A 15781-nucleotide genomic window follows, 5' to 3' on the forward strand; every position below is an offset into this window, starting at 1 on the left:
CTGTATGGATCTGTGCAAAACTGCTACAGTATCTTTTTTTATCTGAATGATTTTTTCTCGCTGATGAATGTTTCGAAAGCAATGATTATTGACGTTTCTCAATGTTAAAACACAGCGTTGGGATTGTGGTTCACATGAAGTAGTCATGGGCAAAGCTAATGGCTGAAACTGTAAGAAGGTAGAATGCCACTTAGAGTTTGAGAGCTATCCCTTGAACATGTCTAGATAGATAGCCCAGCCTGCTGCTAACTAGCTACTACGTAGCGTTTATAGCCTTTATTTCATGTGTGAATGTTAGATCTGCCATGTTTTTACATGGTGTTAGGGTCGCGTAAATTCGAATCTGGTATCAGGATAAATATGACAATGAGTCAGCGATTGTATACTATGTATTTTCTATTAGCTAAGCAATAAGTGGTAAATGCAATTTTCGTATATACGGGCTCACTGTCCCACCTCGCAGGGCAAAACAGAGAACTGACAAGATGTATGTAAACAGTATTCTTTATACTGTGATAGACAGTTCCAACCCGTCTGTTGGCCTATCACAGTAGAGGCTGGGCGTGGTTTAAACTCGCTCAGCCTATTGCAGGCGCTCAGGCGGGGCCCCGCCTCTTGGCGCTTCTGTTGATAGATGTAACTGTTGCTGTGAAGAACATCCATGCGCTCATGCTCCATACCGTTATCTCACACCTGGCTCCTGTTATCTAACAAAAGACCGCTTGTTCTGCAACCCCACGCTCTGAATGTGCCCTGTCTTCTGTATTTTTCCATCATGAGAAGGGCCTATGGCCTTGAAATTTTTAACAATGTTTCAAGTCAGTTATGTTGCATAACACATACATACATCCACACAAGCCAACAGCAGATAATATTCAATCATATATATGGTAATGGACTATAGTGCATAACACAGAAACCTCATAATGGGTTGAATGTTAACCGAATTCAACAGGTGTCATATGTTATCTTACAACGTTTTAAAGGTTTCATTAATGGAAAGCGAAACAATGGACTTGTTCTATATTTTTGAAAGCTTATGGGACGAAACATTCCAGGTTAAGGGTCTGCACGGAGGGCATTGCGTCCTGCCTAAGAACAGCCCTTAGCGGTGGTACAGTATATTCAAAGGGGTTTAAGACTAGACCACAGCCTGTCGTTTACAATGGGAACAAATGAGTGATGGTGGGCGGAGCCAAGCCCGAGCTAGCGAGACTCTATTTCCGCGTTGCATATTTCCGTTAGGGAACGCATCTCCTTTGCGCTCCTTATAAACAACTCGACATTTAAAAAAACATTTTTGCAAAGGGAAAAGTCTACAAAACTTAGTCCACACTGTTCATAACATACTATAGATCGTGCATTGTTTCCCTATAACGCAGTATTTTTGCACTGTAGCATTCAATGGCTATAGTTCATTCTTACATGCTCTATGTTGGAGCTGCTTTTGAACGCAAAAGTCAAATTGAAAACATTATTGGCATTGTTGAATTCGATTTTCATAACGGCAAGCGAGGACTGATTATGGTTTGGTTCGCTTAACTAGCAAGTCTGTTTGTTTGGTTACCACGGCAACTACTGTAGCTATCTAGTTAACTTGCCAGCTACTTCGGTGGATGTTTAACACATTTTTATAGCAGCAAATGTGTTAATGTATAGCCATGGTATAAAATGGATAATCAACTCGGGGCTCTATGCATTCACTGAAAAATAATGCAATTCCGTGGAAGGTCAGTTCCACTCCAGTAGCACGTCATGGAACACACCTTCCACGTTGTTCATTGTTTCCCATGGAACGCATAGCCCCCTCGTTGATATAGTAATCGTGGTCATCAAATACACATTTTAAAAACACCAAAAACAGATTTACCACGTGATCAAAGTTCCACAACACGTGGTACTTGAATAAAAAACCATGGAGGATGAAGTTGATTGAAGAGGTTGCTGTATTTTTGTGTTCTGATTTACCCAAATATCACAGCTGTTAGTTTGGCTAGATCATTGCGTGTCTTGGGAAGAATTTAGGCAGTATATTTACTCTAGTGTGACAGGTTCTAGAACTCAGTGGCGGTGTTTTGGAGCGGCTCGAGGAGGAGCAGCAGCGATGGAGGGGTTCGGGACTATAACCTTCCCCATGTTAGCAGACGAAGAAGAGAGCTGCAGTGCCTCTGCTGTACCAAGTAACGGTAGCTCTTACAGCACTCCACTGCAGGTATTGTGGGGCTAAAGGCCAATACACTTTACCAATTGATTCGTACTAGACGGAGCTAACGATACGTCAGTCATCCAAGGAAAAAAACCTCAGCACGCTAGTTTAGGCACCCCGCTTCTCAATAGCTGCTAGCTATTCGAATGATCTCTGATAATACTAGCTGCAGTATGCTGTTGGCTAGTTAACAATTCCATTTCATTACACAAAGTCAACAATGGAAACGAGTCTGAGTTGGTATTGAGTCCATCTGTAATGACTGATCTTACAGTACTGTGTTAGGTTAGCTAGCTCTTTCGCTTTGGACCAGTGCAACTAACGTTAGCTACCTAGCTTGCCTAGTAAATCAGACTGTGTGTGATAGCTAACGTTACCTCTGTAGATTTCCATTTTCGCCACTGTAGTGTAGATGCTTACCAATATTGCACGGCGAATTGGTGCATAGAACACTAGTTAACGTTACACCATATACTTCTCAAATCTAATTGTATTGGTCACATACACGTTTAGCAGATGTTAGTAGTACTTGCTGTATTGTTGCTTTAGCCAGTCAAGCAGTAACTAGCTACTTAGCCATCTCAGGTACCATGAATGATATAAGCACCCATAACTAGTATGTGTGTCACCTCTTGCCGGAAGTATCCATACAGTATTGTCTTGACAGCTGTAGCTAGTGGGTGGTACATATTGTTGTTATTGTTAGCGTGTTATGCAAAACTACACAAGCTGTGTTTTTACATGTCCGTTTGCACATCCATTGTACACACATCACCCGAACAGAGTTACTGCATTGCATCATCAAGGAGGATGAGATTTCAGCTGCAATGGAGGACAGGCAGTATTGGGAGCCCGGACCCACTTTTCATTCCGACCAGAGCCCGTTTTCATAAAGCATCTCCTACTAGGACTGCTGCTCAAGGTTCAGTTTTGCCTTTAAAATCACAACGAATAAGATTACAGGGAGGACCATATCTCATATACACACTCCTACTCTGAGACACTTTTTGAATACAGGCCCTGATGATTGTAGCTTTAATATTCTGCTGCAGAATGTAATGTAACAGATTTTCTGATATCAGTCATAATAAGCTATTTTGTTTTTCTCCTCTGTGACCATTGTGGTGTAGAGTTCATGCCATCTCTGTCCCAGAGCCAGCAGCAGAATATAATATAAAGATAATTGATTGATATCCAATCACATTTAGTTCTAAATCCCTTCTTACATCAGCCGATGTCACCAAGTGCTATGCAGAAACCTAGCCGAAAACCCCAAACAGTGCAGATGTAGAAGCATGGTGGCTAGGAAAAACTCCCTAGAAAAGCAGGAACCTAGGAAGAAACGTAGAGAGGAACCAGGCTCTGAGGGGTGGCCAGTCCTCTTCTGGCTGTGCCAGGTGGAGATTATAACAGAACATGGCCAAGATGTTCAAATGTTCCTAAATGACCAGCATGGTCAAATAATAATAATCACAGTAGTTGTAGAGGGTGCAACAGATCAGCACCTCGGGAGTAAATGTCAGTTGGCTTTTCATAGCCGAGCATTCAGAGTTAGACAGCGAGTGAGGTAGAGAGAGTCGAAAAGAGCAGGTCCGGGACAAGGTAGCACGTCCTGTGAACAGGTCAAGGTGCCAATCAGGCAGGATATAACCCCACCCACTTTGCCAATGCACAGCCCCCACACCACTAGAGGAATATCATCTGACCACCAAATTACTACCCTGAGACAAGGTTGAGTATAGCCCATGAAGCTCTCTTCCACTGTACGAATCCAAGGGGGGCGCCAACCCGGACAGGAAGATCACATCAGTGACTCAACCCTCCTAGGGACTGCATGGAAGAGCACCAGTACGCCAGTGACTCAGCCCCCGTAGTGGGGTCAGAGGCAGAGAATCCCAGTGGAGAGAGGGGAACCGGCCAGGCAGCAAGGGTGGTTTGTCGTTCCAGTGCCTTTCCGTTCACCTTCACACCCCTGGGCCAGACTACACTCAATCATAGGACCTACTGAAGAGATGAGTCTTCAGTAAAGACTTAAAGGTCGAGACAGAGTCTGCGTCTCTCAAATGGATAGGCAGACCATTCCATAAAAATGGAGCTCTATAGGAGAAAGCTCTCCCTCCAACTGTTTGCTTAGAAATTCTAGGGACAATAAGGAGGCCTGCGTCTTGTGACCGTAGCGTACGTGTAGGTATATATGACAAGATCAAATCGGAGAGATAGGTAGGAGCAAGCCCATGTAATGCTTTGTAGATTAGCAGTAAAACCCTGAAATCAACCCTAGCCTTAACAGGAAGCCAGTGTAGAGAGGCTAGCACCAGAGTAATATGATCATATTTTTGGGGGTTCTAGTCAAGATATCAGTCTTCTCCCCTCTGTGACCCCAGGGTGCAGCTGCATGTCCATGGCATCTCTGCCAGAGCCAGCAGCAGTGGGTTAAGGCCTCCATCAGTTGTTCATAACAAACAACTCTTTTTCCTCTCTGTGACCAGGGTGTTTTCGTTAAAGAGTGCATGGCCTCTGCATCAGAAGACCGTATGGCGTCCCTGTGCCAGAGTCAGCAGCAGTGTGTGAAGGCCTCCATCGTGTCCAGCTGGCAGCTGGTGGAGGCTCAGGACCAGCTGTGTGGGCTGGAGCTGCACGGCTCCGAAAGTGTTGAGCAGGAGCATGCCCGCGCCATTGCCAGCCAATCAGAGCTCTCCCAGACGGAACAAGAGTGGCGCCGGAAGGAGAACATGCTGGGAGGCAGCAGGAGCCCTGTGCTCAGTGCTGACAGCAGCCAGGATGTGTTTGACAAGGTAACTATGGAAACCTACACACACTCATTGAAACACAAATGATATTTCCAATTTTATTTGTCACATACATATGGCTAGCAGATGTTAATGCGACTGTAGCGAAATGCTTGTGCTTCTAGTTCCGACAATGCAGTAATAACCAACGAGTAATCTAACCTAACAATTTCACAACAACTACCTTATACACACAAGTGTAAAAGAATGAATAAGAATATGTACATACAAATATATGAATAAGTGATGGTACAGGACGGCATAGGCAAGATGCAGTAGATGGTATCGAGTACAGTATATACATATGAGATGAGTAATGTAGGGTATGTAAACATTATATTAATTGGCATTGTTTAAAGCGGCTAGTGATACATTTTTGACATACATTTTTCCATTATTAAAGTGGCTGGAGTTGAGTCATTATGTTGGCAGCAGCCACTCAATGTTAGTGATGGCTGTTTAACAGTCTGATGGCCTTGAGATAGAAGCTGTTTTTCAGTCTCTCGGTCCCCGCTTTGATGCACCAGTACTGACCTCGCCTTCTGGATGATAGCATGTTGAACAGGCAGTGGCTCGGGTGGTTGTTGTCCTTGTTGATCTTTTTGGCCTTCCTGTGACATCGGGTGGTGTAGGTGTCCTGGAGGGCAGGTAGTTTGCCCCCGGTGATGCGTTGTGCACACCTCACTACCCTCTGGAGAGCCTTATGGTTGTGGGCAGAGCAGTTGCCGTACCAGGAGGTTATACAGCCGACAGGATGCTCTCGATTGTGCATCTATAAAAGTTTGTGAGTGTTTTTGGTGACAAGCCAAATTTCTTCAGCCTCCTGAGGTTGAAGAGGAGCTGCTGCGCCTTCTTCACCACGCTGTCTGTGTGGTTGGACCATTTTAGTTTGTCTGTGATGTGTATGCCGAGGAACTTAAAACTTTCCACCTTCTCCACTACTGTCCCGTTGATGTGGATAGGGGGCTGCTCCCGCTGCTGTTTCCTGAAGTCCACAATCATCTCCTTTGTTTTGTTGACATTGAGTGTGAGGTTATTTTCCTGACACCACACTCCGATGGCCCTCACCACCTCCCTGTAGGACGCCTCGTCGTTGTTGGTACTCAAGCCTACGACTAGTGTCGTCTGCAAACTTGATGATTGAGTTAGAGGCGTGCATGGCCACGCAGTCGTAGGTGAACAGGGAGTAGAGGAGAGGGCTCAGAACGCACCCTTGTGGGGCCCCATTGTTGAGAATCGGCGGGGTGGAGATGTTGTTACCTACCCTCACGACCTGGGGGCGGCCCGTCAGGAAGTCCAGTACCTAGTTGCACAGGGTGGGGTTGAGACCCAGGGTCTCGAGCTTGATGACGAGTTTGGAGGGTACTATGGTGTTAAATGCTGAGCTGTAGTCAATGAACAGCATTCTCACATAGGTATTCCTCTTGTCCAGATGGGTTCGGGCAGTGTGCAGTGTAGTGTAGTGTGATTGCGTCGTCTGTGGACCTATTGGGGCGGTAAGCAAATTGGAGTGGGTCTAGGGTGTCCGGTAGGGTGGATGTGATATGGTCCTTGACTAGTCTCTCAAAGCACTTCATGATGACGGAAGTGAGTCATTTAGCTCAGTTAACTTAGCTTTCTTGGGAACAGGAACAATGGTGGCCCTCTTGAAGCATGTGGGAACAGCAGACTGGGATAAGGATTGATTGAATATGTCCGTAAACACACTAGCCAGCTGGTCTGCGCATGCTCTGAGGACATGGCTGGGGATGACGTCTGGGCCTACAGCCTTGCAAGGGTTAACACGTTTAAATGTTTTACTCATGTCAGCTGCAGTGAAGGAGAGTCCGCAAGTTCTGGTAGCGGGCCGTGTCAGTGGCACAGTATTGTCCTCAAAGCGAGCAAAGAAATTGTTTAGTCTGTCTGGGAGCAAGACATCCTAGTCCGCGACGGGGCTGGTTTTCTTTTTGTAGTCCGTGATTGACTGTAGAACCTGCCACATACCTCTTGTGTCTGAGCCATTGAATTGCGACTACTTTGTCTCTATACTGACACTTAGCTTGTTTGATTGCCTTGTGGAGGGAATAGCTACACTGTTTGTATTCGGTCATGTTTCCGGTCTCCTTGCCCTGATTAAAAGCAGTGGTTCGCGCTTTCACAAGATAGAAATACCAAGTTCGATGTCCCTGACAATAATAAAAGGGATGTGAACTTGCTACTTCTCGGCGACATTCTCTGTTTTGATCTCAAAATAGGTCATCCGTGTAGATCCGGCTTGAAGGTCTGAGTGTTGAGGGCACCACACTTTTCTGGCTACAATCATACACTACATGACCAAAAGCATGTGGAAATATGTTTGTTGACCATCTCATTCCAAAATCATGGGCATTAATATAGAGTTGGTTCCCTCTTTGCTGCTATAAGTCTCCACTCTTCTGGGAAGGCTTTCTACTAGATGTTGGAACATTGATGTGGGGACTTGCTTCCATTCAGCCATGAGCATTAGTGAGGTCAGGCACGGATGTTGAGCGATTAGGCCTAGCTCGCAATCGACGTTCCAATTTATCCCAAAGATGTTCGATGGGATTGAGGTCAGGGCTCTGTGCAGACAAGTCAAGTTCTTCTACACCAATCTCGACAAATCATTTTTGTATGGACCTTGCTTTGTGCACGGGGGCATAGTCATGCTGAAACAGGAAAGGGCCTTCTCCAAACTATTGTCACAAAGTTGGAAGCACAGAATCATCTGGAATATTATTGTATGCTGTAGCATTAAGATTTCCCTTCACTGGAACTAAGGGGACTAGCCTTAACCATGAAAAACAGCCCCAAACCATTATTTCGACTCCACCAAACTTTACAGTTGGCACTGTAAACTATGTTTACTATGCATTTGGGCAGGTAGTGTTCTCCTGGCATCCGCCAAACCTACATTTGTCCGTCGGACTGCCAGATGGTGAACTGTGATTCATCACTCCAAAGAACGTGTTTCCACCTCTCCAGACGATGCTTGGCATGGTGATCTTAGGCATGTGTACAGCTGCTCGGCCATGGAAACCCATTTCACGAAGCTCCAGAGAAAAAGTTAATGTGCTGACGTTGCTTCCAGAGGCAGTTTGGAACTGTTGCAACCGAGGACAGATTATGTTTATGCGCTATGTGCTTCAGCATTCTGCAGTCCCGTTCTGTGAGCTTGTGTGGCCTACCACTACGCGGCTGAGCCGTTGTCGCTCCTAGACGTTTCCACTTCACAATAACAGCACTTACAGTTGACCGGGGAAGATTTCTCAGGGCAGAAATTTGACAAACTGATTTTTTTGTCCAGGTGGCATCCTATGACGTTGCCACATTGAAAGTCACAGAGGTCTTCAGTAAGGTCATTCTACTTCCAATGTTTGTCTATGGAGATTGCATGGGGTGTGTCCTTGATTTATACACCTGTCAGCAACGGGTGTGGCTGAAATAGCAGAATCCACTCATTTGAAGGGGTGTCCACAGACTTTTGTATATATAGTGTATCTCACAAACATTTTCCTCAATGGCCACAACTCAGACTCAGCTGCAATTATTCATTGTGTCCCCCAGGGCCCTGTGCTGGGTCCCTTACTCTTCATCATCTACATCCTCCTCCTTAATCATATCCTCCGTCACTTCAACCTTGACTTCCACTGCTATGTCAAACCACCTCTGACCCACATTGAATCCTGCCTCCCTGCAATACAAACATGGATGCTACAAAACAAAACAGTGATAAAACGTAACTCCTCCTCATAGGCTCCAAATCCACCCTCACCAAAGCTGGCAACCTCACCATTGACAACACCACTGTATGTCTCTCCTTCCCTCCATGCACGCAACCTTGGCGTCATCCTGGACTCCTCCCTGTCCTTTGACCACCACATAAGACACTGTCAAATCCTCATTCTTCCACCGCCGCAACATTGACAAAGTCAGGTCTTCCCTATCCCGTCCGGCCGCGGAAACCCTCATACATGAATTAATCTCCTCCCATCTTGACTACTGGAACACGCTCCTCTTCGGCATCAACTCAAGCTCCCTCCATAAGCTCCAAGTGGTTCAAAACTCTGAAGCCTCTCCTCACCCACATTAAGTTCTGGCAGCACATCACCCCTTTCCTCTGAACTCCACTGGCTCCCTGTCTCCCAGTGCATTGATTACAAGATCCTCCTTCTGACCTACAAAGCCCTTCACCACCCCACCCTTACCTCAGACCTTCTCCCCTACCAACCCACACGCGCACTCCGTTCCACCACAGCAGGCCACCTTGTCATCCCCAGTCGAAGTTAGAGCTTAGGCGACAGGGCCTTCTCCAGGGTTGCTCTGGAACTCCCTCCCTCCAGCCATCTGTGACTGAGTCCATCACTATCTTTCAGTCCCTCCTAAAGCCTCACCTCTTTGTCAAGGCCTACCCTTAAGCCTTTGACAAGGCCTACCCTTAAGCCCAAAAATACTAAATAGCCGTTTGGCTTAGAATACTGACACAACTGCGAATGCAAACAAAACAGAACAGTGGTAAAAAGTAGGCCTAGTAAACAAAATATCAGATCGATGAAGGCATGACGCAATCTATATTTAAGATGGTTACATTAACCGTAAACAAAAAGGCAAATGGAGATCCAAATAACAAACACAGCCTACTATATTGAGATGCTGTCTCCCCAAACAAATAGGCCTATAGGCTCGCTTCAAACATGATAAACCATGCTGCTCATGAGTACAGCAACACGTTGTGATATGGCCCACTACACTTCTGTGGATCAAATTCGACTGACTTAATCAACTAACCAATGCCAGCCTACACCAAACACATTTCCAGACTATTGAATTTGTCCAAATATGTATTTATGTACTTGTTATTCTCTGAAAATATGCAACAATTATTTTTTAAACTCTTTTGGACCCTCGCAGGTTTGCATCCATGATAAAGCGACCTACCTGATTAGTACACATGTTATCTTTCTCCACGTACTGCGAGGGGAATCTCAGTTGTATCTCCATGATTTCTTGTGTCCTCTTGACACCTTAGGTTCTGAATAGGATGTGAGGAATAGAGTGTTACAGACTCAAGTGTTTCTCTTTTTTAAATTCCCCCCTATAGAGTATTATTAATTCAAGAAGTAAAAACGTTGAATTGGAGGATCATGACCAGAGCAAAACCTTTGTTCAGAAGTATGAACAGGAATTTAGATATTTCGGTGAGTGAAATGTTTCATCTACAGCTTGTCATAGTTCAGAATTGAGTTATGCAGATCCCATGCATTGCTGGTGTTGTCCCTCTAGTGGGGCTGGGGGAGGAAGTGGTATTTGTCCAATGGTCTTTTGTGATTGGTCAGGCATGTTGCGGAGGTGGGATGACAGCCAGCGGTTCCTGTCTGACCTGCCTCACCTCGTCTGTGAGGAGACTGCCAACTACCTGATCCTCTGGTGCTTCAGACTACAGGCTGAAGAGGTCAGAACAATCACACACGCACACTGTCCTGTGTACAATAGTTGATACAATATATGTTATCTAACAGCCAATATCACTCTTGTGTTTCCTGTTCAGAGTTGATGCATAAACGTTTTTTTGTTTGTTTTACAATTAGCATTTATTTTCAGCGTAAGATTTGTATAAATGCCTTGAAATTGTATGAGGGTTTATCAATAAGGCCCACCAGAGGGTGCTAATTCTGTATGTATTCACAGTGAGTTAAGCAGGAAGTCCTGCCTCAAACGCCCCCATCAGTGGAGTGGATCAGGCCCGGACTTCCGGCTACCCTCTATTCGTTCTGCCATCTTAATTGCTGCTGTCTAAGTAGGAATGTCTAGCGCCATTATCGAGGTGTTTTCACCCCACCTCGACAGCTACTCACTGTAATAATGGGGGGGGCAACATGTCAGGAAACTAGGTTGAACTCACTGTCTGCATACGGTCAGTTGTTCCTAATGTCTAATAACCATTCCCTTTTATCCTCAAGCTCACACGCAGACTATCTGGATAAGAACTCCATATTTTAATATCAACCACAGTGTTTCAGTTGGTCTCTGGGGCATGTGCCTTTCACTCCACTCCCCATAGTGCTATGGGCCTCAGTCAAAAACAGTCACTGTTTTAAGGGAATAGGGTGTCAAGAGTCTGGCGAAAGGCCTCATCTCCCCCTACCCTCACCCCTTGTGCTCAAGGGCATATCAACAGATTTTTCACCTAGTCAACTCGTGGATTTGAACCCGCGACCTTTCGGTTTCTGGCCTAACACTGTTAACAAGCTAGACTACCCTGCCGCCCAATGTTAGAGGTCATTGTAACAGTGAAAGGTTCCATCCTGTCCACTTTCCCAGAAAGAGGCCTCTAAAAAATATATATATATAAACCTGAATTTTTACAGTTCAGGTTTACAAACATTTACTTTATAGCATATCCTACACAGACTGTATTTATGTTATACAGATGAATTCACTTTTTTTCCCTTCTTGTTTTTAATTCAACCACAGAAAGAGGCGTTGATGGAGCAGGTAGCTCACCAGGCTGTTGTTATGCAGTTTATCCTGGAGATGGCCAGCACCTCCCAGCAGGACCCCAGAGGCTGCTTCCGCCACTTCTTCCACAAAGCCAAAGTAAGCCTCTATCTATCCCGGGCACTGTTTTTTTGATCGTGATTGGAACGTAGGCACACGGGTGTTTTTTAACAATGCGCCGTAAAAAACAACGGCCAAAGAAGTCGCAGCGGTTTCCCAAAAGACCGCGCAGTACGCTCGTTACGACGTGAAACCGAACTGTGTCGTTACAGGAGCTTTTCTGTGCTGAAAATTATTATAGAATATCGGCGTAAGAGTTTGCTGTAGCTATTAAATGGCTATTCAAAGTCATCTTTAAATGTAAAAATAATCGTAATAATTACACTAGTTTTCCCCATCAAGAGAGAAAATGTTCTGTAGCTTATTATGTATTTGTTTGTATTATATGTTTGCCTTGTGTTATGTATTTTTTTGTTTTCTTGTGCTATTTTGTATGCAATGTTTATGTAAATTCAGCATTTCTTCAGTTTCTGTGAATTGTGAGCCAAAATGAATATAGACACGTTCGCTATAGAAAATATCAATGAGACCTAAAAAATAGGATATGATGACAATGGTTTTGATAATTGCTCAACAAATCATTGTAGCTTAACGGCAGGCAGGAATTGAGCTTCAAGTAGGCCTACAAATATTCCACAATTTAAACAATTCAAATAATTAAACCTGAGGTAGCAAGTTAAGCTTTGTCAAATGCGTGAGCTTTTAGATAATAGTAGCCTATAGGCATAATAGATATGAATATTGAACCGGCTCAGATGTAGCCTAATGGCTTAATACTAGGTAGGTATATCGATTGCGCTTACAGTACCAGTCATAAGTTTGGACAACTACTCATTCAAGGGTTTTACTTTATTACTATAATCTACATTGTAAAATAAAAGTGAAGACATCTAAACTATTAAATAACACATGGAATCATATGGTAACCCAAAAAATTGTTGAATAAATCAGAATATATTTTAGATTCTTCAAAGTAGCCAGCATTAATGACAGCTTTGCACACGCTTGGCATTCTCTCAACCAGCTTCACCTGGAATGCTTTTCCAACAGTCTTGAAGGAGTTGCCACATATTCTGAGCACGTGTTGGCTGCGTTTCTTTCATTCTGTAGTTCAACTCATCCCAAACCATCTCAATTGGGTTGAGGTCAGGTGATTGTGGAGGCCAGGTCATCTGATGCAGGCCTCCATCACTCTCCTTCTTGGTCAAATAGCCCTTATACAGCCTGGAGGTGTGTAATATGCCTCCACCCTATGGCAAAACGTGCAGAATTGCAGGAAATTAACTTTTAAAGCACAAGACTGTTCTCTTCGCTGTCACAACCCAGCTAAAATATTTAGCTTAGGAACACCTGCTCTTTCCATGACAGACCGACCAGGTGACAGCTATGATTCCTTATTGATGTCACCTGTTAAACCGACAAAAAAAATCACTGTAGATGAAGAGGAGGAGACGGTTTTGGGGAAACGGCTTATAAATCAGCCTTGGTCTGTCTGCTGAGTCATTATACCACAAAGTAATTTGAAGAAAAATGGTTTACCCACCGTCTAACCAGTTGTTATTGATAAGCTAGGTTAAGGAATTATTCAACTTTTTGTATTGTAATTTAATGACAACTTGTTTTTCATTGTTTTTTGTTATTAAGTAACTAACATGTAAAAATACAAAAAATTGGTGGACAAGGAAGGTGTACGGACAGTGATGTAATGTGGTCAGATGACCACTAGAGCGACAGGAGTCAAGACAAAGATTCCTACAACACAAACAATGCAATGATATACAGCTACATGATTTCATGCCAACACACTATTGCATTCATGTGAAAACATTAAGCATTTCTGTATGATTTCCAGTCTGACTTGTTGATGTGATTGTAAGTTCCCTCTGTAAAGTGGTTTCATGCCAAAATATGTTGCATTTCTCATCTGTAAACATTTATCTATAACTGACACTTTTAATATATGCCATTTTAGAAGACATTTGTTGTATCCGTTATGATTCCAAGTTCCTCTTGGCAACAGAGGATGATCAAGTGAATATACTTTAATGCTGTTGCCATTTCTTTCTATGTAAGGCAGGACAAGAGGGGTACTTGGATGTATTCCATACTGAGCTAGAGGCCTTTAAGCAGAGGGTAAAAGAGCACACTGTCAAGTGCAAAGGAGAGACACTCCCTAACTTTACAGAGCACCAGAGCAGCACAGCACGCTGTCGCCCGGACCCCAGAGAAGTTCTAGAATCCTTACCCCCTGTAAGTATTCCGAATGACATCATTTACACGTGTGGAAAGTTTGATATATATGGTACTATATGAATGATTCTATTCCTATCATTCTGGAACAGGAACTGAAGTCAGGATTCCAGCTGCAAGACATGCAGATTCTCCAGAATGTTCTCAGCACCATGAATCCACAGGTATTGGCTACACTTCTCACTACAGTTTCCACAGAGTCAGACACGTACCGTAGGCCTGTCAGATCTGTTCAGCCACACTATTTGTTGATTTAAAAAAAAAAAAAGTTATGTAAACATTGATTGAGATAACCGATGGAAATATCCCAAGATACCGTAACTCAAATTCATGCTCAAGTTCAAGCTGTGTGAAACCGAAGGTAAATTAACAGTCAGTGTGTTGCTTTAGAACAGAATTACTTTCTGGAGAGTGAGAGAGAGCGCGGGGGAGGGAGTGCGAGTTAAAGAATGAGATCACCCGCAACTGGCCACCTAAAGTCTGACTTCCTGCCAAATCCTAACAGACGGAGGGGAAATCAACAAATGTCTTCTCCTCCACAAATTATACTTGGTTAGCAGCAAGGGCTTAGTTGGAAGTCTAGATGTGGGCCAATTTCACTCCTGTTACATAAGCATTATAATCTGCTTGAGCATCAGTGTGTTAACCCCTGGATGCATCCTAAAGGGCACCCTTTTCCCTATGTAGTGCACTATAGGGGGAATAGGGTGTTACTTGTACATTCACTCAGAGCAGACACTTGAGCATCAGTGTGTTAACCCCTGGATGCATCCTAAAGGGCACCCTTTTCCCTATGTAGTGCACTATAGGGGGAATAGGGTGTTACTTGTACATTCACTCAGAGCAGACACTTGAGCATCAGTGTGTTAACCCCTGGATGCATCCTAAAGGGCACCCTTTTCCCTATGTAGTGCACTATAGGGGGAATAGGGTGTTACTTGTACATTCACTCAGAGCAGACGGGTCTACTCTCCAAGCCTCTTCTCAGTGTTCAGATGCCCCACAGAGCAGGTGGATTAGGGTCGCAAACTACACTTCCCAGGGAGCAAGGCTTTTGGAGCAGTCAACTTTTAGCACCAACCCATAGAAATGAACTCGTCATATTGTATAAGTGTGTCTGCTTTCTTCTTTAGACGAGTTATGCCTACCTGTACTGCAATCATTTGCATGATTTATTTTAGAATTCTCTGGGGAGTTGGAAGTTGCCCTTTAAGTTCGGTCTCTGTCTGTACCTCCAGGTGGCAGAGTACCATGTAAAGCGCTGTCTGGAGGCTGGCTTGTGGACCAACCGAGAAGGGAGATGGTCCAAGGAGGACGCTACTTTAGAAACAGACGATCTGCGCATGATGGAGACATAACGAATGTCTCCACCTCCCCGTCATTTCCCCATCAGTTCATGACACTCAATAGAAATATTACAAAATGGACGGGAGAAGGGCTGAGCTCCCACAGACTTATTTTTGCCGCAGAATCTGCGCTGGAATGTGTCCTGCACTTTATATTTTGTTCAAAACAACAAAAATATTTAAGGGAAGACGATTGGTAGGTATTTTGAAGCGCTTACTGTATCTTTGCTTATATCGCTAAAGTATGTCATATCTTGAAGGGAGTTTTAAAATGGTTTTCATCTACAGTAGGCTTGACTGGACCCGGCACAGTCCTTCCCTAGCAGGAGGGGGAAAACCTGAGCATTTGAATAAAACACGCTCTTGTTGTAAATAAAAGTACACGTTTTTTTAATTGAAGAAACAAAAGGCCTGTTCCTGGACTTGTGGTTCTGCAGTGGACGTATGTACACCTAGCGTATGTGGTCCAAACTCTCCTAGAAACTTTCCTTAACTCCCGTGTGTCCAGTTTGTCATCATTAGGCCAAACATTGATACTACCACGGTGTAGCTATGATGACGTAACGATGCAAAGTGATCAGTTGACTGCTGTGCCGAACTCTTGTTTTTGTTACTGCTCGTCACTCCACATCAAC

The 15781-nt window shown here is 44.1% G+C and overlaps 1 protein-coding gene across 1 annotated transcript; it reads left to right on the forward strand.

The window, feature by feature from the left end:
* The first annotated feature begins 1879 nt into the window (after positions 1-1879).
* Positions 1880-15320, forward strand: LOC112219666 (hsp90 co-chaperone Cdc37-like 1). Its single transcript, XM_024381128.2, has 8 exons — positions 1880-2212; positions 4696-5001; positions 10094-10190; positions 10329-10444; positions 11467-11589; positions 13624-13800; positions 13893-13964; positions 15039-15320. The coding sequence occupies exons 1-8, from the start codon at positions 2105-2107 to the stop codon at positions 15156-15158; spliced, it is 1119 nt and encodes a 372-aa protein (XP_024236896.1). The 5' UTR covers positions 1880-2104; the 3' UTR covers positions 15159-15320.
* The last annotated feature ends 461 nt before the right edge of the window (positions 15321-15781 follow it).

This window comes from Oncorhynchus tshawytscha, linkage group LG20 (genome assembly GCF_018296145.1).
Source record: "Oncorhynchus tshawytscha isolate Ot180627B linkage group LG20, Otsh_v2.0, whole genome shotgun sequence".
NCBI lineage: Eukaryota > Metazoa > Chordata > Actinopteri > Salmoniformes > Salmonidae > Oncorhynchus > Oncorhynchus tshawytscha.

What these genes read in the sequence shown, in the direction of transcription:
- LOC112219666 (XM_024381128.2), top strand. Translation starts at nt 2,105, where the DNA reads ATGGAGGGGTTCGGGACTATAACCTTCCCCATGTTAGCAGACGAAGAA. An exon ending in CTTACAGCACTCCACTGCAG is followed by an intron (nt 2,213 to 4,695) that starts GTATTGTGGGGC and finishes CTCTGTGACCAG; the next exon opens with GGTGTTTTCGTTAAAGAGTG. An exon ending in TCAGCACCATGAATCCACAG is followed by an intron (nt 13,965 to 15,038) that starts GTATTGGCTACA and finishes CTGTACCTCCAG; the next exon opens with GTGGCAGAGTACCATGTAAA.